The sequence below is a fragment of the Anticarsia gemmatalis genome, chromosome 17 (genome assembly GCF_050436995.1).
Source record: "Anticarsia gemmatalis isolate Benzon Research Colony breed Stoneville strain chromosome 17, ilAntGemm2 primary, whole genome shotgun sequence".
In the NCBI taxonomy this organism is placed as follows: domain Eukaryota; kingdom Metazoa; phylum Arthropoda; class Insecta; order Lepidoptera; family Erebidae; genus Anticarsia; species Anticarsia gemmatalis.
In genome coordinates, this window is record NC_134761.1 from 524,211 (window position 1) to 550,078 (window position 25,868).

At 35.7% G+C, this 25,868-nt stretch overlaps 2 protein-coding genes across 13 annotated transcripts in view; one reads left to right on the plus strand and one right to left on the minus strand.

Moving 5' to 3' along the window:
- LOC142979695 (uncharacterized) overlaps positions 1-25,868 on the plus strand; it is a 397,988-nt gene that overhangs the window by 360,513 nt on the left and 11,607 nt on the right. For all 12 annotated transcript variants that reach the window (XM_076124778.1, XM_076124777.1, XM_076124776.1 and 9 more), the window contains one exon: positions 25,225-25,428. In XM_076124778.1, the coding sequence (XP_075980893.1) occupies positions 25,225-25,428 (204 nt within the window). The remainder of the gene's footprint in view (positions 1-25,224; positions 25,429-25,868) is intronic.
- Positions 2,976-6,056, minus strand: LOC142979942 (uncharacterized). The gene is made up of 2 exons (XM_076125180.1): positions 3,915-6,056; positions 2,976-3,367 (listed from the first exon to the last, which is right to left on the minus strand). The coding sequence occupies exons 1-2, from the start codon at positions 6,023-6,025 to the stop codon at positions 3,187-3,189; spliced, it is 2,292 nt and encodes a 763-aa protein (XP_075981295.1). The 5' UTR covers positions 6,026-6,056; the 3' UTR covers positions 2,976-3,186.

A 25,868-nucleotide genomic window follows, 5' to 3' on the forward strand; every position in this document is an offset into this window, starting at 1 on the left:
GATGGTACGGCCGTGCCGCTTTTTTTTGCTCGACTTGCGGGGGCACTGCCGTGCCCCCAGATCCCGCAATACTTAGGCCGAATTTTCACAGTTCTGAAGGTTATTTTTGGCAAATTCTCTGTAAGCAGCTTAGATTTAGGTAACAGTTACGTAGCATAGGTTTGATATACAGTTTCTATTATAAACAGAAAATGTATAAAATATGATTCATATTTCCTATTACAGACAGCTTTAGGTCCGCACTTAGTAATTAGATATTTGTTTCCATAACAATAACAGCTAAAACACATAAGATAAATTTAACTAGGCGATACGATGACTCTTTAAAGGAGAATGGGCACTTCTGGGCGGTCGGCGGCCATTAATGAAAGTAGGTAGTGTCAAATTAAAGTAATGATAACTAGGAACAAGTTTTACTAAGAACGTTTCGCTGCAATCCTTTTAGGGGACAATATATTTACATGTAAATATAATAGAATTTCATAGAACATAATAACGTTTATTTCGTGTCTGTAATGCATTTAACGTTGTGTAATTACGTTACATCTTCTTATAACGATTGCAATGCCATCAACATAAACAACAACCGTAACAATATGAATAGACAAAGAGCAGCATTCCAACATATCACCGGCGATCAGCCTTTTTTCGACGATTTTCCTAATCTGTCAGAAGATGATGATGATGTATGAAGTGAAGTAAGCTCGTAGTTAGTATGCTATCTATCTATCTATTATATGGTTAACCTAGTGTCAAAGTTATTCAAGCCACCCGAAAGGCCTTTGACATATCCATGTCAAAGGCCTTTCGGGTGGCTTAAGCCTAACGACTGTTATCTTACTTGACAACAACCGGGACCGACTTTTTACGTGCCTTCCGAAACACGGAGACGCTCAGTTCAAATACCACAATGCGGTCACCTATCTATAGAATGACCGTGCCAACGGCTGCTTAACCCACAGATCGTATACCGACCAGTGAGCGCAACTGGCTACGAACGCCTCATTATTGAGCTGTGCATTCAAGACAGGCTTCTTCTAATAAGAAGAATGTCATGAACAACAGATAAGTCGTCTCAGTGAATATGTTATAGAAGAGCAAGATGTTTACTTCTTACGATATTTATATATTTACTTGTTATGATTGTTCGAATATTAATAATGTCTATATTTGTATGCAATATAAGAAATATTTATTTTTATTTAATCTCTGAATATAAGCCAAAATATGTTTTTATACTATTAAATGTGCTCAAAAACAAAAATGTTTTTTATTCGTCATATAAGTGCGTCGCGGCAATAAAACTTCTACACAGTAATTATAGGACCAAACTACATTAAAAAAAAACAAAATCAAGTTTGGCCGCGGATCGCCCAGGCTCCATACTATTTTGCCCATTCTCCTTTAACATTATGTCTGAACGACAACACTCCACAGTGGTTGCAACTCGCGAAATTTCTGGACAAAAAAAAACAAATAAAAATACACTACCGTTACTATCAGGTGCATATTTGTCAAATTGATAAGAATCCACGTGCCATAATGATTGTAACAACAAATATTAGCTTCTCAATAAAAGCAGTTTTTTTATTCTTTGATAAGGGCAGGTGCATTGATAGTGGGTTTTTTGTGGCTTCCTTATGCTATTGTGTTCATAGCTTTAAATTAATGATAGGGAGTGAATGTAAACACGGATTTTCGATAAGATATAGCGCACCTTTTAAAGTTGACTGTAAATAAGAATTATGTTGAAAAAACGTAGGTATGAAGAAAACTACTTAGAAATATGTTTTATCATGTAACTACGATAAAGTAGATTGAAGTCGATACATATAGAATATACTTGAATACAAATTAAAGAATATGCTGGTTGGTTAGTTGTAATTTTAAACAATTAGATTCGAAAGGTCAAATAGTGTGCATTTTATTTCATCTAGACGTAATCAACGACTATCGAGTCAATAAACTCTTAATTTTGGCATCTTTACCACTTCCTTTAACAATAAAAGGAACCTTTCTAACGTGCGGTCACGACAAATCATCGTCTATCAATTAACACAAGTAATACACAAAACAGTGCAGTAAAAGAGAAACCGCACGATTTCACAGAAATCAATTCAACGTAAAATATATTTTTTATTACAAGTTCCTTCCCACGTCTGAGACCAACAATACTTACAGTTTCACCTAAACAAATAGACGGACATGATCTTACGGAGCCGTGCCAAATATTTAACGGTATATAAATTAGTAGGCTTCAGACACCCCGGTGGGCCGGCCGTGCACTAAGCTGGACAAAAACCCATTGTGTCTTCACCTTATTATTGAATTTACACCTCCGCCAGCACGGTGCGCCGTAAATGCCGGAATCGCGAAAAAAACTTTTGACCAGATAATCGAAAACTGTCACCAAAAGCTTTATTGTCCAGTATTTAGAATATTCTACAACTAACTGTACGAATATTTCCGTTATCGTGACGTGATGTCATAAACATCGATACTTGATAATATTTATTATAAGTGCTCAAAGCTATCAAATTGGTATCGCATTGTGATTTTTTTACAGAAAATCCACTCTAAACCCATTAATTTCATGGGCAAACAGTACAATTGCTTTTTTCATATGTCATCTTTACGTGGAGCGCCACAATGGAGCGAATGGTTGGCAACTGTAATATCATTATAACGCTTCACCTCAAACCTGACATAATTACATATAATGTTGCTTTCCACTATTGTGATGTATCGACGGAATTTTATGCCCATTTCACTATAATGGGTGTCCCTAACTGGAGGGACAAACAAGCATGATGGATGCGTCGCGGCACACACAAAGGACCCATTGACAACCTTCACGTACCCCTACGTCCAATTATAACGAAAAAGTAAAAGATTTTGTCCACCCGTACCGTTGCAGGCGCACTGTGCGGCAAAAAAAACGCTAAATAAAACATTACCTAAATAAATATAATTTATTTTGAAAATGTACAAAACATTTGGATGTTAGTTTGCAAATCACTCGGATATTGATCTACATTTTGTCGTGATACTCGTTATTTGATTTGTTTCTATCAATTTACATAATAGCACTTTCTCTGAGACAATTACTTATCAATATTTCAATTGTGAATGTGATTAGAATCACTGTTTTACTTCGTCACTTCTGGTCGAACTACTAGAAGAAGTCTATCGTAAATACATGAGGCTGGAAGACGGTTCATGTGTTCTGCCAAGCCTCTTGGCGCAGGTCTGCTGGTGAAGCTCGCAGCAGTAAGCCCTGGCGAACCTGTGGCCGCAGTACTTGCACGAGAACAGCCCGATGTGGTCGCGCTGCATCTCGATCACGTGGCGACAGATACAACAGTCCCTGAAAAGATATGACATGATTTAATAATACGTTTGTTTGCTATCCACTGATTGACTTAGAGTATTGAAGAAAATATATCCTAGTTAACGAAGTAGACGAATTAAAAACAAGAGGAAATTATTTATTAATTTGTTCTAGAATCATAACTGAAAGGTCAGATGCACTCTAGTCTCGCACCCAGCAGAGTGGCAACTGTTGTTATAAAACTGATTATAATTCTAACGCCATGAAGTCCTATTCCACAACATCTACCTTTTCTTAGAACAATTAAAGCCGTAGATTATTTGGTTAGAAATAGCACAGACAGATAAATGCTTTATTCATAGTTTAAACGGTTCAATCGTAACAGGCGAATCTAAAATTAAAAGTCGGATGTAGCCAGCGTCAACTTAAACTGATCGATTATCCTTATTATGACAAGTATTTAGGCGGAAAGTTTATCCGCGAACAAAAACCATGCAATCATTATAACATTTTTTTATATAAAATGACATCCGCTTCATAGATACAGTTGACATATGGCACGAAAAAACCCAAGTACAATTACCTCGTCCTTCCTAAATTGTGTTTTTGTATGTGATCGCTGAGGTGTGACGGGTGGCTGAACGAGGCGCCGCAGATACTGCACACGTAGTGAGTGATGCAGGCGCGCTGCGGGACCTGTAGTAACTGCAGGTACGAGTTGTAGTTGAGCCTCGGCATGTACGACAGCAACTGTTTGATGGTCTCCGTGGACACGCGCAACAACGCCAGCAGCCCCAGCGGGTCCGTGTTCACCGCTATCGTCATCCGCGTACTCTTTGCCATGAGCTCGCCAGACTCTCTGCTCTCCGGACTAGTGATCTCCTCAATACGTATTTCGTTTTCCGAATTCTGCGCCGTTCTGAAAGTCTTTGATAATGAACTTGTCACTTCTGTTGATATTTCTTTTGTTGGAATATCGATCGCTATCTGCACAGAACATTGTCTTTGCGCTCTCGTCTGAAGTAATTCTTCTATGTCATGTTTGATTTTCTCACTTTTCTCCATCTCTTCTTGAATTATTTTGTCTATTTTATCAATATCTGTGTGTTTGTGTCGTGACATATGGGTGCCTATTTCAGTAATAGCTACATTTCTGGAAGTTGGTATGACAGTTGTGAATAAAATCTGATCAGTCTTTTGTGATCCAAACGTATTTGGAGTTTGGTGCACAGTGTCACTCTTAGACTTACTCAGTATTACATTGGACAAGTAACTCAATTTCTTTACGTTAGATTTTTTTATTTCGTTTGAACTTGCAGGCTTATTGTCATTCCTTGCCAGCTTTTTCGTCCTCATCTCAGATATGAATGAATCAACAGATTTGATCAATGTGTTTAGTTTTTCCTCGATGGTCTCTAGAGGCCTTATTTTAGATTCTGGTTGGTCTTCAGTTTGTACTAATATCTTTCTATTTAATCTCTCTACATGACTCGTCACTTGTTGTAATCTTTGTTGGAAAGCGTCTCTCTTAGCGGCCTGAGCTTGGATGGCCTCTTCCCTCATCAAAACGAGACTGACTTCTGTCTGTACGGCTTCATCTACCAACTGATCACACGGACTATGTACTATACTTGACTTTTTCTTATAGCAGTCGTATAAATTTTGTTTAGATCTGATACAATTGAGGTGTCTCTTGCCTATTCTACTGAGGTCTTTGTCAGGGTAACCTTGGTAATTCTTCGAAGGTTGTGACGTCAGCAGGCTATTTTTTCTCTCTTGCTCTAACATCATGAGTCGGCCTTGCGACGCAGTAGGATAGCAATACTGGTCACTTGCGTAATATGGTCTGGGTGGTTGAAGTGGATAGTAATTCCGTGGATATTCGCAGTAACAATCATTTGACGTGTTGTAATCACTGTATAAATCTCTTAATAAATCTTGACAGAAATAAGATTGTTGATATTTACTTCTGTTATAATAATCGTCTATAAAATCGGGTAGGTTCGGTTCGTTTATTGCATACTGGTTGGTTCCGTTCTGGTCATTGTCGTAGCCATGTTTGCTCTTCAGGTCGTTGATGTAATTATTCCAGGCTTCCTTCTGTTTCTCTTTCTGTCGTTCTATCACTAATCTTCTGACTATTCTGTGGAGTCTGGCGTTTCGTCTCATTGTTTTAAATACAAATTCATTGTTGTACATGTTGTGTAGTGGTCTGCAGTATGTAGTCTTATCTTCGTTTTCTCGTTGATTATTGTTTTGTTCTTCAAACCTGACCTGTTGCTTATTACTGGGGGTTTTAGGGATGCTCCTAGTGTAAGGTGTATCAAATGGTCTCGTGGAGAGATTGAAAGTTGGCTGGGAGATATTTTTGTCAGAGCTTTGTTCATCATCGCGTTCGTCGTTTTCATTAATAAAACTACCTACATGAGTGTCACAGTCTTGTCGTACATCACGATATAAACCATTAGAAGTAGCTGTGTAGGGAGTTTTAACCGAATTATCGAAAAGATCGATAATTTCGTCGTTATTTCGTTTCTTTGAGTCATCAGTCCAACCCTTGCCTCGGCTACTGCCTACAGAGTTAAAAGGATTGGCACTGTTAACAAACACTCGACTAGAATTAGTCTGAAAGTAACACTCTGTGGTCGGATATTTATTCATTTTAATAGGTTTCGTGAAGTTTTCCAAATCCATTATGTCACAGAAAATTTACAGTGGATAGTTATTGACGTTTTATGTTTTGACAGAGTCAAAGTCATACTTTACGAAACCTTTTGCTTTATTGTCTATGCCCTGACAAAATAAAGGATAAACTTTTTAGTACAAAGTCCTTAACTAATTATTGTAATATAGAATTACTCAATGTTATTATATCTAGCTCTTATTATAATAACATAATTATTCTAAGGTATGAATCAGTACATTATATTATACTGGAATCAAGTGGAATACCTATAAAATCAAAAGTGTAGGTACAGGTAAGTCGAACACGAATAAAGGCAAAACGTCCAAAACACTGAGGAATCAGCCATAAACTCGTGAATTTAAAGTATTCGGAATTATTCCGGTTAAGGCTTAGTACACACTTTACGAACGCTTTAATTCTAACAACACAACTGCTTTGATTGCGAGCCTTATCTGCAAAATTGAATCACCATTTCTGAAAATTTTATCATCAGTTCTGATCACCACTTAAGCGCAAGTAACACCATATTATACATAAGATTAAACCAAAGAAAAACAGAACTAAATATTAAGAGAAAAAGGGAAGACCTTTGCTCATCACTCGAGAACCCAAATTAGCCAAAGAAGAAGGAACAAAATGTGCCTCCAATTTTGTAAGGTTCTAAATACATTTTGGACAGTAGTCGAGATGTACAAAGAAAGCGGTTTTTTACGTAACAAACGAATCTTAAACGTAAGAAAAATGTAAAGCATCACACATCATTTCATTTGCCGACCTACAACTCTTAGTTTCGAAACTGCAACTTTATAAATAAAAACCTAAGGTCATCCTCAATATCCACTAGAAAATGCCACCTTATAAAGTTTCAAGGGCTTTCAGATACATTACACACTGCGCCTTGAAGTGAGCACTCAGCTTTAGAAGTGGTTATAAGTAACAATACAATGTATGACAGTGGGGCCACACGTGGTCGCGACCACCCAAATTTCGATGACTTGTTCCCGAGGTGACGATGTTGAGGTCATTTACCGAGTGCATGATGATGATGCTTACAGTAGTTTATAGGTATTGCAGTACTTTATAGCTATCTAAGTAGAAGAGAAATATGATACATGTTACTTAGTTAGAGAAAAATGCGTAAATTTGCTGTCGACTAATTATAACAGGACAATGTCTTAAGGTAATAATGTGGAAAAAAGGTACTTAAATCAATAACTACTATTTTGACTAGATAATGAGAATTTTCAGAAAGCTTTGGAACTACTGAAAGTAATTATGTGAAAAGATCTTTCATCACTTAAAAAGTACTTTTAACTAGACTATATTAAAAGATCAAATATTTGCCGAAAACTCAAGATATAATGATTTTTATAGCAAAACGCGAAATTTCTTAACAATGACTTACTGCAGGCCGGCCAGTTTAGTAAATAATGCCATCCTTACCACACATGTGCATATTTAAAACATTTTTTACCAAGAAAAAATAATTAATTTTCGGTTCCAAAATATCCTAAAACAAACAAAAAATATAATAGTAAACGATTAAAAAGCAATAAAGAATCAATTACGATGGCTGACGCCATTCGCCGCGTTTTGAGGGTAGTTGACAAAAAGCGTTGATAATACAACTACATACATTATACAATCTATTTAGATAACACATCGGCACGAGACAATTTTTTATTTCGTCCTTTTATTAATTTACATATTTTTGATCGGTGTTTTAGGGTTACGCAAAGGAATTAGGAACAGACGGAAACCAAAACTCAGCTTGTAGATCATTATATCGACCCCTGAAACGATTTCATTTAAAATAAAAACCCCAGTTTACCCAGACACTAATGATACATATATTTTCCAAAATACCGAACAACATTGTATTAGAATCTTTACATGAGTGAGATCAATTATAGTTTTGGGATGAAAAAGACCCAAATTCTATAGGCATGTGTCATACTTTTTCCCATACAAGTATACCATATATTGGACGTCTTTTGATAAAGGCATGATCGAGTTTTAAAAAAGTAGTTGGCAATTTTTAAAGAGGCATACATATATAATGTACAGAACCTTCTAACATCACCAAAATACAAAACCCATCAACTTATACCAAACTGATGTTTGCATTTTTATTAGTTTCTTTACAAGAGCAACACGGCCGCACTCGTTCACAGCTTGTCCTGCGATTATGTTAATTGTTAAATAGAATATGCATTGAAAAAACCCACCCTCATACTTTATTCTTACACTGTTGACTGTTCTATAAGTCTTGTCCAAGTGTCTCTTGTCATATGTGACGCGAGTTTTTGTTCCGATTGTTATAACCAATGAATATTTAAAAGCTTTATGACAATGTACAAGTGTGTGATGATTGTGGAAAAAATAAGGGTAATAAATTGTTTGTAATGCTGCCGAAGGCTACTCGTAGATAGAAACAATTCGGGCATTTTTATTTTGTCTTATTCCCTCGTGACCATCAGAAAGTGTCTATGATATATGTATATTACAAGTTAAGGTAAACAAAATGGGACTCAAATTTAATACATTTAGTACTAAGAACTCGTTTTTTAAGGGACCGATGTAAAAAGCATATGATCCATTATACGTATATCATTTAAATAAGATATCGAACAAAAACCCGAAAGAGAAATACTCCTCGTGTTCCTAAATTCTCCAAACAAAGTTGTAAATTATAGTTATTGATAGTTATGCGAAATTTAACCTTTATAAAATTCTAGTACCTAAAACAAACGGTTCCCCCAAACGTAATTCAAACAGTAGTAATTGAATTGCTCCCACTGCGTATAACGTTGAGTAAACAACTTAATATCACAAAGGACGTTCTTCAAAGGGGTCACCTTAGAGCAGCGGTCCTAATAGCGCACCCTGGGGTAAACCACACCGGTAACACTCAGAAAAAACTTCCTCAATAGTAAAAACTTCTGTATTTGTTGCTTATACATTGCCTTTTGTGTTCTGATCATGATTTTAATAACTAAGATATAAACAGCAATGTATTTAATGGGTTATAAGTTATGCAATGATGTCGAAAGCTTTTGGTAGGAAATCGTTCAGTCTAGACGACAGTATTAAAGCCAAGGTGAAGGTCGTAGCCCGCTGCGTTGCCATGGTGATGAATAAATACTTGGAGTAAGATGATTGTCAATTACCCTCGTATTCAAATGAATAATTACATTTTGATTGGAAATGCTTTTGTGTGGAATCTTACAAAAATGTGACCTAGTACTCACAATGATTGGTAATTGAGTTTACTTTAGATTACGCTATTTGAGTGTTTTGGTTTGTTGTCGACTGAAAATATAGTCTTATCTCTATTACTACGTACAGTTAGAATATGATACTCTATTTTAAGTAATATTGGAACTAATTAGAAATTAACTACAATTAATACATGTCATCGTCGCTTTTAATTATCTATTAAAGCTTATGTAGAACTTCTGTTCTATAAATATGTTTTATTACAATTGTGACTATCGTCTTCCTAGTCGTTTGTTTTACAACTCTTTAGCTAAACATACAGATATATTATCACGCATGTTATACCCGAAATTGCAGGCAGAGATTTATGAAATACACATACGTTTTGCCATTAACTATGTAAGTCCCTTGTAATAGGGGGCAAGCCTACTGCAAGATATTGGGCACGTTATCAAAGCCGTACTACTATTAATAGTAATATAAAATAAATTAAAAAGTACCAATAGCATGTTGTCTAACCTGGCAATCGAACCCTCATAGAGACCGCCACAAGGCAGTAAATTTAAGTTAGCTTATTATTTATTCTGAAAATGATGTACAGAAGTCATGAAACTTAACCAAGCATATGAACAATGAAGTCGGGAGGTGGGTCACAAAGCGCGAAGCTATCTGAGATAAGATGGCATAACGGGCCGGTTCTCACGGATAGAACAATATGTTTGGATAGATAACACGTTCGCGTCGAACTCACTACTTATTTGTAATTGTTCTGTTTCGTGTATTGAGATGACATCTTTCTTTTGGCTTGTGGCATCTTTATCTTTAAGAATTTAGGAATTTTTTTGCTCTTCTTTATTATTTACTTTAATCTAAAGACTTGACTCCACAATCTAACAATAATCTAACTTATTTTTTATTTAAATTTCTTTCTACGACGGCAGACTCTAAAGAATATTTTGTTCCCATTCTCAAATCTGAATTATAGTTTAGTTTTATCAAAAGTTAGTTTTATCTCGAGAAAATTTTGCAGAAAAACATTTAAAGCGAACAAAAATGCAAAACGTAGTGGATGAGGCACCATAGTTAAATATAATAATTTAGGTAGAGATGAGTAAATCAGAAGCGAACAAATTCACGATTTATCAACATGTTTTTGATGATCTAAAAAAGGAGGGACTACTCCTATTATGAATAGGCAAAGATACATCCTATTATTAGTATATCAAAAACATATCACATTTTCAACTAAATCAATAACATAGTGTAAATATTGCCGAGTGTTTGTAAGCCTCATAGAGGAATGCACACCATTGATGGTGATGTACCCACAATGGACGCCGTGGCCCGCTGAGACCCAGCTCTTTGTGACGCCGCCGTAATCTCCCAAACTCCACATTCCTCACATAAAGCGAGTGCGAACAAAAAATTCAATGATTCTGATTCCCGTTTGGGATCTATACATGTTTGAATGCAGCAATTGGTTTTATAGGTACGACTTGAAATGTATGAGTCATTTTAGCTTTTGTTAAAATGCTACTATGGGAACAAATAAGTAAAATAACCAGCCTAGGAAAAGTCCATTTTCTTGTCAATAAAAATAATTTATTAAAGAAATTCTTTTCAACTTTTTTAATCGTGCTATACTAAGATAACTAAGAAAGAACTGAGAATCAATAACAAGAGATTCTTGGCAACTAAAACTTATAGTAAATCTTATACAAAAGTAATTTAAATACCACCAAACGATTAAACGACCCAAATTTTCCATCTACCGAAACAAAATGTGACCTACAAACTAAAGAACCCTAATTCCCATCAGTTCAGAAACTTGCCCATACAATAATACTTACTATGAATAATAACATCAAATAAAATAAAAAAACACTTGGGTCTGAAGCACAATACTACACGATTGTAGACAAACCATTATATAAAATACAATGATATATTGTCGTCTCTTTCTCGCGTTGAACTAACAAAGGCACTCTTTTATTTTTCGTCTCATTCATTTGAATTAGCTTTATAGTTAAAAGCTGTTGATTGTGCTTATAAGTTTAAAGTCTTGGTTTTATATTGACCTTTGCTACCTCTCATTATGGTATCATAACTGTACATAAATATTGGTTAAATAAACAAAATTTAGGGCCAGTGTCACGGCTTGTGAATAAGTCTCGGATAGACTATTTCATAGATATTGATGGCAAGTGTATGAAAAAAGCTGTAATTATTCCACCTGATGAACTAACCGATACTTATAAAGCAAAAATCAACCTCTATCTATAAAAAAGTAGTCAAGTACCAAATTTTTGTCCATAGCAGCTTCTGACTTTATCAATGCAAGACATTTCACTTATTGATCATTATCGTCATCAAAGTGTTACTTAGATTAAATTCAGTCAAGTCTTCAAATAAAACCTACATTCTATATCGTCCAGAGCAAAATATTTAATAATGAATAATGATTAAGTATTATTAGGGTAACCTTTTCCTCATAGTAACTACCAAAACCCAGCTGTTTCTGAATCATACTACATAATAAAAGGCTTTCAAAACAAAATACCTTTAAGAATTCACAACGAAAAACAATTAAAATTCTTAGCCGTGTTCTTGAAGGTCAGATACTTGGCATACCCTTTGAAATTAATCCTGATTCAAGCCAAGATGGCGGCCATACATTTATTTCAATATTTTAAATGGGGTTTTGTTCCGACCACGCCCATTTAGATTAGAATACCACTGGATAAGTTTTAAACCTTTTATTTAAGAAGTCAATGTTTTAAAGTTAATATTTGTTGAAAAAGAAAAACATTGTGATGAGAACTCGCATTCCTAAAAAATTGTTTGATGCATTTATTGAAGGTATGCAAAGTCCCCAATCCGCACTCCACCGACGGTAGTTCGAGAGGTGACCCTTGCCCAGCAATGGGTCATTAATGATTTTAAAAAATATGCTTGATATGTTCAAAGCCTTGTTTTCTATCTTCGAATTGGGTTAAATTCTTAAGGACATAAAATCAAGCCTTTGTCCTATGTAGGTAGGAAGAGAACTTCACTTGCCATCCTTGTATACTTTTTTGCCTCAAATATTCGTATAATACCGTACATTGTAGATTATATACTAACAAATTAGGATATGACTTGACTTTTTAACTATTCAAGTAACAATGTATAAACTGATGTTCATGTAGCTTTTAATTAACACATACCATCTTATCTTTTTAATTTTCGGAATCCACACCGTTTGAGATAACGAATAACGGTACACAACATGGGGTACACCCCTTGTCAACCAAAACCTGTAAAACAATTTCGAAAAATCAAAGACAATATAAATCAACACTATCTCGAACCACAGATAAGAAAAATAAACACCAAAGCAATCAATTAGTCGATGGCGTAAGCTCAATTGGATTAGATTCCGACGCCAGTAAAAAAAAAACAACAAAAAAAATGGCCGCTATAAGCCTCTACTTTTAATTATCGTTTACCGACGTATTGTTTAGCGTGAAGAAAGAAAAGATAAAAAAGGAAGAGCACAGATAAAGTATATAAAGTTGTTAATGTCAGGGAATGATCCATTCGGTGAAAAGGAACGTAAATCTATCACGATCCTAACAGCTTCGGAGATAAAAATAATTATTGACCATGTTGGTGATTATTTTAAAATTAAACAAATGGCGCTTTTGATGTGTTGTTTTATAATTTTTATGTGATATAAAATTATTTTTAGTCTAAATTGAGTATTCAAAAATAATTGATAAGTTTTTTTGAAGTCGTGTCGTCGTCGTCACTTGTCTTGTAACAGACTAATACTATTAATGTATTCTTCTAGTAAACTCAAAATTCTTAAAAACAGATATTTAACTTTACAGATTATCAATTGCCAGATACTTATTAAACAGATAAATACTCATATTTTCTAGACCCTCTTTACCACTCGGACATTCAGTTCATTACTATAACTTAGTAGAGAGCACAACTTTTCTCCTTAAAAATTAATTATTTATTGTGTTGCCAAGATAAAGTAACTGCATCAAACAAGCACCGTCAACTGCATAAGCCTACAAGTCACTGATGTTTCTTATTCAGAATTTTTTCACCTCCGCCAGACGCAAACCTTGCATACAAGATTCTCTACTTATTTGTTAGACTAAACATCAACCTCAATACCTGTAATCAATGACCCTACCACACCGTCCCGTGTCCGTCCCTTCCCCGTCTCGTCTCCGCGTCGTATAAACGCGTAACGTTTTTGTCCGTGTTGGCTAGGTGGCGACGATTTCACGCGTTCAACGTTCCCACACGCGTCCCGGACCGCCCGCGCAGCACAACCTTTTTTACAACAGCCTCCAACTCTCTGATGTCTATTTTACCTTAGTTTTGTATCGGTAGAGTCCGGTAGAGTTCGTAAATTCATGTCAGACGGTCAAGATTTGCTGAGATATGGAATGTAGAGATAAGTGGCTAAATTAAGACTTGTGATTTTTTTGTTTTCGCGTTTAACTAACTTTTCTGTCACCCCACAAAAGTAAAGCAAAGGTTGAGCTGTCAAATGTCCAGATTAGAATTTTAAAATCAACTTTGTTTCAAAAAGTAAGTAGATAAACGTATTACGATACTTGTTATTTATGTAATCAGCTTTGTTATTGTCAATTAAAACCACAGTTAAATCAAGAGGAATCATAGTAAACTTTAACACTAAGTAGAGCGCGTACTAGACAAAAGTAGCAACAAAACAAAGCACACTACCTAAATCTTCTATACATATAAAACTCTGTCGTTACTGAGTAACTGACTGATAGACAACGCTCAGTCGAAACTACTGAGCATAGAAAGATGAAATATGGTATGAAGATTCCTTACGTAGAGGAGCACTAAGAAAGGAATTTCGGAAATTCCTTTCTTAGTGCCGGGACGAAGGAGGGTTTACAAAAGCGGAAAAAGAGAGAAATTATTAAAACTAAAGTCCACGCAGACGAAGTCACGGGCAGCCGCTAGTATACTACATTACTTCAAGTCACTCTACCTTAAAGCTCTACATAGAGCGAACAATATTGTCAACACAAGATGATTGTACAAAAAGTACCATAATCGCGCGTGATAAGGAAACCCCGCGGCGAAAAACTGTGTCTCTAACACAGTTCATTGACCCGTAGAGGTTTTCCTTTAGCGATAGGACAAACAGAGGTCTTGAGACGTCTCCCACACAAACGAACAAACAAACAAACATACGCATACCAGTGTGTATGGAGTATTTTGAATGTATGTATGAAATTGTCTATACAGTTGGTTAGTAGATTTATTAAATTTAGGTTAAGTTAGGTTCATGCTTTAATGCTTATTGTAAGCTAAATCAAAATATGAAACAAAATCTGATGAAACTTTCTTATAACCGTTCTACTAGGCAATTCACTTCGATAATAATGTAGATAAAATCTCTTCAATAAAGACACTTAGGTCAAATAACCATTTGTTAAGAGATAGAATTTGTAGAAAAATATCGCGTTAGTGCAATTATATTAGGTCGGGGAAAAGTCTTTTCGCATTATAGTATGTATGAACTAGTAATAAAATCTCTTTGGCTTCAAGAATCACAATTGAGTAGACGGTTCCTTAGGTTTCTTTCAGTGAGCTCGTGAGATACCTAAATATCGAGCTTTTTTGTGTAGAGAAAAGATTCTATTACAAGTTCATACGTACTATAATGCGAAAAGACTTTTTCCCCGACCTAATAATTTACGTACAAAATATTTTTATACTGACGGTATGTTATTGATATTGGTAGCTAATCATAATTATGACTCGTAACCAGACTAAGCATAAGAAACCATATTCTCTCATTTATTTTGTACCACAGATTACTTTAAAACTCTGTCGTTTTACTCTACACCGCAGTCCCGACTTCATACTATGATATAATAACCAAATCGCTAAAACTGTTACAAAGACATCTATTTTATTTCACGGTAACGTTTGCTCCACTGACACCGTTGCGTAAAGGGCTCATAATACACTTTATATAAATGAAACATGGCCGTTAAATCGACTATCAAATGTTTATTACATACTTCATTTTTAGATTTAAATATCTGTGTTAAGAAAGCAATATCATTGAAATTAAGTCAATGCATTTTTTAAAGTAAGTGGATAGTTACTCTCTTATTCACAAACACACTTTAAAACTATATTAGTTAATACAATATGTTTTCTCTTTGTCATTTCGCTGAGGAGTGAAAGAAACAAAATATCTTATCTTATATATAACTTCATATATGTATTTTTATGAATATGGCGGTTAGTCTACAAGTCGTACATATCTAAACTGGTAGACTCAATGCCTAAGTCTCCCTCATTTTGGTATACCTCCTGACTCTCCCTACTATCAGTAGAACTGCAATAGGTTAAATCTATCTAGGTACTAAATTATTAACCAATAGTTTTCTAACAAAAGTGCATCAGCTACGTACATATTTGAATAAATTTTTAACATAAAAATGCAATTCACGACAACTTTCTTAGTAAAAGAATGCCTCACTAAATAGCTCTTCCAAGATTCAATAATACCATAGAAGTTCTCCATTAAGGTAAATCACACACAAGCAATACAACAGCGATGTCAATTTGTTTGTCGAACAATAAGGCCGTTTCGCCACCAGCTTTCTCAGAACATGTTTGATACGTGCCTCTTCGATCCGCCCGATATTACACGTTCCCTCACAAAAAAACAACTACACAATCCCCCAACACATCATCCATTACTCTCTTAGTATCCAACAAGAAAATTTTATTGGTACAAAAGTGGTAATGGATGGAGATGTTGTCGAAAGCTTGTCGTAGTTCGTTCCGCAGTTAAAGCGTTAAATGTCCGAGGGCACGCTGCAGGTATCTCGTAGAAAGAAAATGATAAAATAAGACAAGTGTGGGACAAGTGCGTGACGTTCTTGAATGCTGTGGGAAAAGAGAGTGAGGTTATTGAAGGCCCTAGAGTAGCTCCTTGGAGGAGTCAATAAGAGTTTTAAATATTTTGAATTAGTAGGTACCTAAGTGGTTGTTCTGTTTATTCTACAGTTTATTATTACAGACAAAAGTTTATCGCAGGAGTGAGGCTAGTTAATTAGGATAATATGGGGGAAAAAGCCCTACAAAAATAATTTTCTAAGTTTGGTTTAATACTTTTTTTTTATTTAATACTTGTAAGAGGAAATAATAAACAAATTCCATCGATTTCGTGAACACCAGCTAGTTAAAAATAATATGACAGTCATCATTATAGTATTTCACAGAAACCACACATTCTATCGATAAGAACAATGCTAAATAACCTTGTGCAGTACAATCAAATGTCACGGCTCATTGGAACCTAAAACAGTTCGTAGCCAAACCATCATTAATTGTTAAACAAATCTTCTAAAAACCTGTCGACCGCTTGAAAAGTAGCCGTCGTTATAATTTCCACTCGCCTCCATTAAGTACCTTTCAAAAATTCAAAAACCGACACACCTTTTTTTGGTCCAATGTTGGTGGTCCTCATTAGTCCAACACCAATATTTGCGCGATATTTTACAAATCGTCAGTACATTGCACCTTGTAATTATTTTGCCGAAACTTTGGACGACTTTTTGCTAGGAGATTACCAAGAAATATATGCACCTTGGAAAAAAATATACGTCCTTACACCACACAAAATAAAGTCTATTTTCGTGTGGTCTCAATTCTTCAGCTGCATATTTTTCTTTGGTAATTAGAATTGATCCATGTCGGCGTCTTTTCAAGTACGGATCTTTTTGATGTTCCAAAGAGGGCGGGTCAAAAGTACCTCTGTTTGATTTGGACCCCGCCGGTTGTGTTTTTTAACAAATTAGCGACGATTAGTTCCCCACGGGGGTCTATTTGGCCCGTGATCAGTTTTTTGATGATGATTGGTCGTTTCTCATATTTTTGTGTGGTCCTGAGACTAGTTGTTTGTTTTTGGATTGAGATTGAGATTTAACGTGACACGCCATAGCAAAGAAGCTGGTTTTAATTAACTGCCGTAACGCAAACCGAACGCTACCAACATTCTTTAAAAATCTTGAATCTGACAGTCCGAAAGTAAACCTGAAATAGATACAATTTCTGACAGAACCGTTAATTTTCTTTCCATTTCAAAAACTTTACCATATAACTGCAAGTAATATTATTATACGTACACTCTATATTCCCCAGTAGTATGTGCCTCACGGCCACTAAAAGTCATCCAGTACGCAGTCTGACTGCAAAACGTATTACGCATTTACAATAGCTCAAAATGACGTTAGGAAGTAGTGATTTCCTCCAGCGCCCTCTGCCGAGGCTACTCATCAGAGGATCCTCAAGCTCCAGGAATCGCAGATGAACAATGTGTTACGTCACGTCCGTTTCCGGCGCTCAGCTGACGGTGTCCGTTTGTCTGTCACGTACGAGTGAAAGTCAAAGTGTTAGTCATAGGTGTACTTGAATGGAAGGTGTGGTCAGTTTTGGTAGTGGATGATTTTTTTTTATTACTGTGCCGGTTCATGCTAAATAGTCGTTAGTATTTGAACTGGCGGACAATTTGTGAAGTACTCATTTGGCAACACTAATGGAACCGTATCTTGATGTCATAATAACTATTTAAACGACGCAACGGGGCAATATTAAAATACGAAAATCACTAGAATTCTTATGGTTTATATTACTCGTATACGTCAGTTATCTTCTTAAACAAATCGGATCTGTAGTATACGTATCTATAGCATTCGTACTCTAATACATATTTTGTTATGATTTAAGATTGACAACTTGTAACCTGAAATTAAAGACAGTTTTCAAAACTTAATTTAATTCAACATGCTTTGAAATTTTCCTAACAAAACTATATAACTTCCCTTTTCCTCCCACAAACAGCTGATAACCTTAACATTTTCATACCGTTTGACATTTTAGCTTCCACAATATGCAAAGATTCTCAAGCAAGCTGATAGTTTAGTAGTAAAAATAGTAGGATCAATCAAGCTGCAAGGTCTGGCGGCACAGCGGGGGATGTCAAAGGTCGAACAGTCGCAGCGATTAACTGCATTGCACTACCGTACGATATAAATAGAACGCTTGGGTTTTTACAGACACGGTTTAACTTATTTGAAGTGTTTTGAGCGAAATTACTTGATTTAAAGTATCAATAGTCTAAGCAAGTGGTTTTAGGTAATAAGTTTCTTTTTTTTGCCCATTGCTCTCCCACTGCTGGGCGGTCTTCTCCCGAACGGGTTAAGCTTTGGTTAGAGTTGTAGCAACAAAATTAATAATTGCCTGGTGACTGAAATTTTGTTTGGTAGAAAAGTAAGTAAGTACACTTAGTACTAACCGACCCAAGACTAAACTTAAGCTACTTCTTTTGTCAAATATCAAATGAGCTGATATTGTGCATAATTTGATTTTGTCAGCTAGTGTATACATTACTTTTACTTAAGAACTTAAGAGAAATATCATATTTTTTCTATCATCATCAATATAACAAACATTATGACTTAGCATCATTATCAATATTCCATACATTTTGCCTTCTAAAGACCCTAGCAGACATAAGTTTTACCGACACAAAATGCAGCCATACCCAACACTTTCAACAACAACTGGCAAAAACAGTAAAAACGCGTCTTTTTACTGTTTTTACCATAAAGTATACAACAGACGTTTAAACCAACAATAATATCATTAAAAGTCAATAAGAAGATGATTAGTAGTTCCACATATTATAAGACAGTCGGACTTCCTGCGTCTAATGAAGTCATTTCTATACCAGCGATCACTTTCCATCGATCTGGCCCAATGGTTAGGAAACGGTACACGGCGGTTATAAACACAACAACACCGTTGTTTCATGATGGTTTGTTCTTGGACCTCGTTTGAAGAAGAATAAAGTGTCACAAAATGTCAATTCAAATATTATTATAGTTGCTAGTTCACCATTTGATATTTTTTCCTTATTCTTTGCGTCATTCTATATAATAATATATTAACTATGACGTATTATAGTAAATTTAAATTCAGCATAAAAATAGTTGAAGATTTGGTATATCACATCCTAGGCCTAGGTATATAATTTTATGATTTATCAATTTTCCTAAATAGTACACGATCAAGCATAATAGTCCGAGCTAGTGGTAGATTCAGTCATTGTAACGACTATTATAAGTGTCATCATTAGACCTAAGTGGATTAATTGATTTTGATTTTGACACATAAGATCCCATTCACTTGCTCCTCTGCACATTTTTAATTTAGGTCAAATGTTGACACTTACGATAGCTACTGAATCTACCACTAGCTCGGGAAGGGGGTAGAGCCTTATAAGAAGAGCTAGCAAGAAACTCACGCTCTCTCTTTTCAATCGCCAAAAGATTTACATTTGGTTGAAGCATTTCCAATACAAATCGTCAAAATATTTTTTTATCTACCACCGTTTTATACTTTCTGTGTTAAAGTCCCGCTCCCGCGTGTCCCTTGCACGTGAGGAAGCAGCAGTGAGTCACGCAGGCTCGTCTGCGCCCGCCAGACGACCACCTCTCCACTTATAATACGCAGGCGATCGTGCCTCGCATCACATTACTATGATCCGGTTAATATACCTACTGTACACGAATTAACGCCCCCCTGGAACATTTACCATTCACGTATTGAACAGCAGACTTATCACGTATCTCAGTTGACAACTAGTGTACGTCATTTTGATGGTCACTATTCAGTACATTGCTGCTTTGACAATACGTGTTAATCACTATAATCTAAGGGAGAAAACAATGTACAGCATAGTGGCTTTCAAATAGTTGTCTGAACTCTCAGTCTGAACTGAGATACGTGACAGCCCTCCAGGTTGCATTGTTTTCTGTTTGTATTAACTTTTTAATTCAAGGTAAATGATAATTCTACTAAATATATTGGGTAATTTGCCTAATTTGAAATTTCAATCAAACTTTGCTGTCTCTAACAGCAACAACAACAAAAAGAGAACATAAACACCTAAAGAAAATATAGTATATTCGTTCCGGATTCATCGAATTATTTACAAAAAACACTTCGGCGCTCATAGCTTAAATAAGAACGCATGTCAAACGCTGCTACTTGAATGTACCAAGCGTAAAAGATTCAACTACTCTTTAGTAAAATTCTCTTCTCCTGAAGGACACTCTATCAGCAATAGCATCAACACGCGTAGATTATGGCTGCAGTACCAATCTACGGTTAGTAAACTATTTACTTGATTGGTCGCAGATGTGCCTAATTGTAAATGGTCTGGTTTTCAAATCGGAAAAAGTGTATTTGGGTTTTTCTGAAATTACATGGTAATTGTGCTAGACTACAAACTGTTACGCATGTAAACATAGCGATCAATTACCAAGCTTGTTACCTAATTCCAATAGAAAATTCCCTAGTAGAAAAACCCAGAACACAGTTAATATACGCAAACGGACAAGACAAACATTCAATGTGATATCGCAATTTTAATAGATAATTTTGTAGCATAAAAACACAATATAACAATAGCGAATATTTAAACTGGAACCTGGGTCCATGCAAAACGTTAAACAAATACCATAATACATACATAATATCACGCCTTTTTCCCAAAGGGGTAAACAGAGACCAAAGAACTCCACGTGGTTACGATCCTTACAAACTTTTCTTGCCTTATCCACATCCATACATCTTGTCATATAGGACCGCCGATTACAAATGCTACACACCTGACGTTTATACCCTTTTTAACTCGGAATAAACGCAAAACGGACTTACAAACTACATAATAATATATGATCTTAATATGTAAAACAACTGTGTATTCCCGTGCATCTTACGTCAATGACCATTCAAAGAATCCCACTCCAATGATAGCAACATAGACATAAACATTTCAACTTCAATCAGTGCAATACAAAAACCACTGAGTGCAGTTATTCTCTGAATTAATCTAGGTGTCACAATACTACGTAGAAATTCATTGTAAGACGGACTGAGGTCGTGAGATGACATCCTGTTGAATCGTACTGTAACTTTGAAGATCTATGAAATAGTTGCAGACATCGGCGGGTAAATTAATTATCTTTGGACAACAGTCTGTCATCTCATTATAAATACTAGCTTCTGCACTGCCTATGAAATGATTTCCTGAGGTAAAGAGTATCCTATATGTTAAAACAGATTATAAACTATCTATTATAAGCCCAAAATTTCATCGCAATAAGTCTAGTAGCCACAGCGTGAAGGAGCAACAAATATCCTAACAAAATTTCGCATTTATAATGTTAAGAAGCGGAGCGGTATGGTACTTAGACTACAGATAATCATATTTATTAATTATGAGGACTACTTATAAACTAACCATTGTTATTGAGAAGAGTGATAATTCTGTGACAAGTTACGTAAAAAGTATAATGCTTAATTATTTATAGTTTTTCATCGAACTTCTAATAAGTGCTAAATATAAAAAAAAATATATTAATTAATGTCATACAAAGATCATTGTGATGATTAATTATTATTCTACCTACATTACAGCTAAAGCCGAAACTCAGCAAAAAGTTCGAAAAATCCTGCCCAAAAATCAAAAGTCAGGCAAAGTATGTGCCCAAAAATCCCCAGTAACTCGCAGATCAATGGAATATTTTAGGGCCCAAAAGTTTTCCTTGTGTCACCCCATCATCATAGAGCCCGACACTGCGGTACAATCACACAAATACCTTTACTTTTACATATAATTCGTTAACTTCTGAGAAGGCTCGTACGTGCGTAGGTCCTGATATTCACGCGCCAAAATTTGCCCTTAAATAGAGGTGTGGAATGTAGCAAAAGGGTTTTGTTGGGACTTTGTTGCAGGTATTTTTATGCGATTGTGTTTAAACGATGTAATTCACAAGGTTTTGGTCTTAATGCCTTTGAATGGTTAACAAACCAACCTAGTGTTTAAGTTATTCAAGCAGGAAAATCTTTGAATTGACTTTATAGTACCTACGCTGTCCCAAAGATATTTGTCGACTGATCTAATAATCTGATTTAAACTTTATAATCACAAAACCTACTTTAATTCTTCTTTTCTTAAAAAAATAGCGTTCATTTGAATACTAGACTAGAATTTAAAGACAGCTCAGTACACACATCAGTCAGTATCTCTCCAAATCCGATTATTTCACTAAACATCAAATCCAAACATTGACTTTACAAGTCACCCCTCCCACTACAAGATCTACTCTTACTCATAATCCACATCAACGGAATGCATGAATCAGTTCTAGTTGAAAACAAACTTGAAGGGATTCCTCCACGGTGACGAGTATCTCCTACACTTGCCGAGCCGTTTTTGGTGCGACTACATACTTCCTACAGCGTCACTCATTGATAGAACGTCACGTGGCAAGTAGATAAACATCACGAATGGTTCAGTTCGGTAAGGTTATGGATCATTCATTGATACTTAAAGATTATGTTGCGTTGATTGTATTTAAATCAGCATCTGTAGCGCTACCATGAGTTGGTAACTATAGTCTCCCGGAGACACTGTAGTTCTCGTAAAACTCGAACAGCGCCTCTAGTGGATAGTTAAGGTACCAAAATTGCTACCATGGGTCGCCATATTTAATAACGTGTAGTTAAATTAAACAACAGTGAATGTAGATTGGCTTTGTCGTTCATTCTTTCCCTATTTGAGCCCACTGTTGTAGTTGCGTTCTCACGTTAACTACTCTAGTTTTTAACTACGCCAACTCATGGTAGGGCTACTGTAGAGCCTTTATCAAAGTAGAACTTATTGTCACTAGTTTTATTAGTGGAGATAAAAATTAAAGATGAAATCTGTATGCTTGTATCATAGGTGTTTAATCCACAACTTGGCAAGCTTGGTAGACTTATAAATTACGCCTCGAATACGAAAAAAGTAGTATAGTATGGAGACAGTAATGGGTTTAACAATCGACAATATTTTCCCATTCATACTATTAATATAAAAAGCTTTCGCGGATTGGACACATATACTAAATTGCTCGACGGTCTTAAACTCAATGACAATGTTACAGTTATGATACCTACCTTAATCTGAAGCACTAATCAACTTGAATTTGTACTCAAATTATTTCTTCAATACACATCTAAGTGCCTAAATAACAGTGTTGCATAAATTGAGACACGCTTACTATTCCGCAATTAACTAATTCATTCATTGCCAAAATTGTTCCCTACATAGTGTCTTCATTCAGCATCATACTGAGTGCTGGTAGTTCTTCAAGAAGGTCATACAGCTCCGTGGCCATATATGCGTGGTCGTTGGACCCTCCATAAGAGGCACAATAGCCGTCCTTCTGGCCACGCGAAGGTCGCCCATCATCATAACTGGAATATATTAACGGAAATGATTTCTAATCTTTGCGAATTAGTATGCTGTACTTATATGTTACCATAGTTTATCAGGAAATGGTGTATAGGCTTTTGAAAATTTACATAGAGTGAATTAGTTCTAGGCCCAACTTGAGTGTCTTTGTTTCAAGCATTTTTTTTACGCCAAATATTGCTTAGATTTTTTATTTTATTATTTATTGTATCAAACAGTTATTGTTCCAATTATTTGTGCGATCCACAAAATAATTGTTTCGGTCTGGTTGTACTTTGTGTCCGTTGTTTGTTTGTTTGTAAAAGTCCCCGCGACACAGGAGCAATTCTTAGTGCGGGAGTTGTATTTAAAAAAAGTTTATTTGCTAGTTTTCATTGGCTTAACCTCCTTCCAAACGCAATAAATTCATTTGTAGTCAACTTAACAAACCAGTCGAGTAAAAACATGCAACAATAACTGTAGCGTAATACTCTACAGTCGGTACTGTCGTGTATCGAGAGTTTGACATTTAAAATGTACTGTCAAAATAATTCTTACGGAGCCTGGTAGAGGCGCTAAACATTTTTGTGTAAAATTTCTCGATAGTTAGCCGGTTGTCGTATCGATAGTAGTAGAGAATCGAGCTACTGTCAACTTATAACCATGTTAACATAATCCACAATCAAAATGCGATAAAAAAATTACAAAAGCGAGTACACTCGACCATAACTTAAAACACACTATCATTTAAACTTCCATACCAAAAAAGTTATGAAATAACAAACAGAAAATTGAGAACCTCCTCCTTTTTGTCGGTTAAAAACAGTAGAGTAATAAGCTCCATTCAACACTAATTAGCATGACTTAGTCACACGTCACATATAGCTCTCAATCAATGGCACTTCCTATGTCCTCTCGCCTTCGCGTTTCGATTTCTTTGCTATTGGCATACAGGAGCATGCGTCATTTCATATTAGTTGTCATGTGAACAATGAGTGCGACTTTGTAGGCTCTAGGCGAATTTGACAGTTATTATTCGTACAGTCATGACCTAATAGTGACACGTTTTGACACTGAATTGAGCTCATGAAATATTCATGAAGCTACTGTGATATATCTGCCAAAATTGAACTTTTTTCGTATTTGCAATGACTGATTAAGAAAGATAAAAAAATAATTAAAATTGATGCCCTCATTCCTATATCTAATAATTATCACTTGTTCCAACTGTGAAGGAAAACATCGTGATGCAATCATACCTAAGAATTCTTTAGAACAGTTCTTAAAGTCCTCAACCTGCAATTGGGCAACGTGGTAAATTCAAGGCCTCACCCCTCCCTCGTTACGGGAGTAGACCCTTGCCCAGCCGCTACCTACCGCTGCTGTAGTAGTCAATTTCCGATTATTGAACTTCAAAGAATTACCTAAGGACAGTCAGTCTACGACCACAAATATCCAGTTGAGGCTGTTCATTAAAGAATGACAGGCTTGCAGGATCCATGAGCTTCTTCAAGACCATTCATTTAATAACCTTCTTACTAAATCATTTGGCCCACTAATTACTCCTTAAACCACTGGAGAAAACTCTAGCAAAAAACAAGTCTTCATCGCCAACTAACCCTGTTCTTTCCTCCACAGTGTGAAGAATCCATGTCAGCGGGCGACATGTGCGTGTCAGCGGCTCGAGCCGGCCCGTCAGCTCGCTGGCACCCGGCCTGCTTCATGTGCTCCTCGTGCCAGGAGCTGCTGGTGGATCTGGTGTACTTCTGGAAGGACGGGCGGCTGTACTGCGGGAGACATCATGCTGAGACCCTCAAGCCTAGGTGCTCAGCTTGTGATGAGGTAAGAATATTTATTTTTGTAAAATGTTTTTTAATATTGCGATTTTCTATACGAAAATAAAGCTTCTTAGTTGGTTTTGATAATTCAGTAATAAAATTTCGTTAAAATGGTAGAATACTGATCTAAATTAAGTAAATATTATCATACTAACCTTTATCTCAACTATGTTAAGAGTCTGCTCCCAGTCTCACTAGATGCAGCTGAATACCAGTATTTTACATGGAGCCTAGCGGACTTCCAGTACCCTTCAGTAAGACTAGTTATCAAGCTTATACAATATTATGTACATTCTCGTATTTAAACATTACCTAAATTGAGTCTACAAAAAAACGAAAATTGTACCACACGTAAAGCCCCCTCTTATAAAACTTAAACCTGTACGATTTCATAAAAAACGATACAGAAACACCTTTAAAAAAGATAAATCAAAACAAATTGAT

Excerpts from the sequence above, each read along its gene's own strand:
- LOC142979942 (XM_076125180.1), bottom strand. The coding sequence starts at position 6,025 with ATGGATTTGGAAAACTTCACGAAACCTATTAAAATGAATAAATATCCG. Across the intron at positions 3,368-3,914 it reads CACAATTTAGGAAGGACGAG|GGACTGTTGTATCTGTCGCC; the intron begins GTAATTGTACTT and ends ATATCTTTTCAG.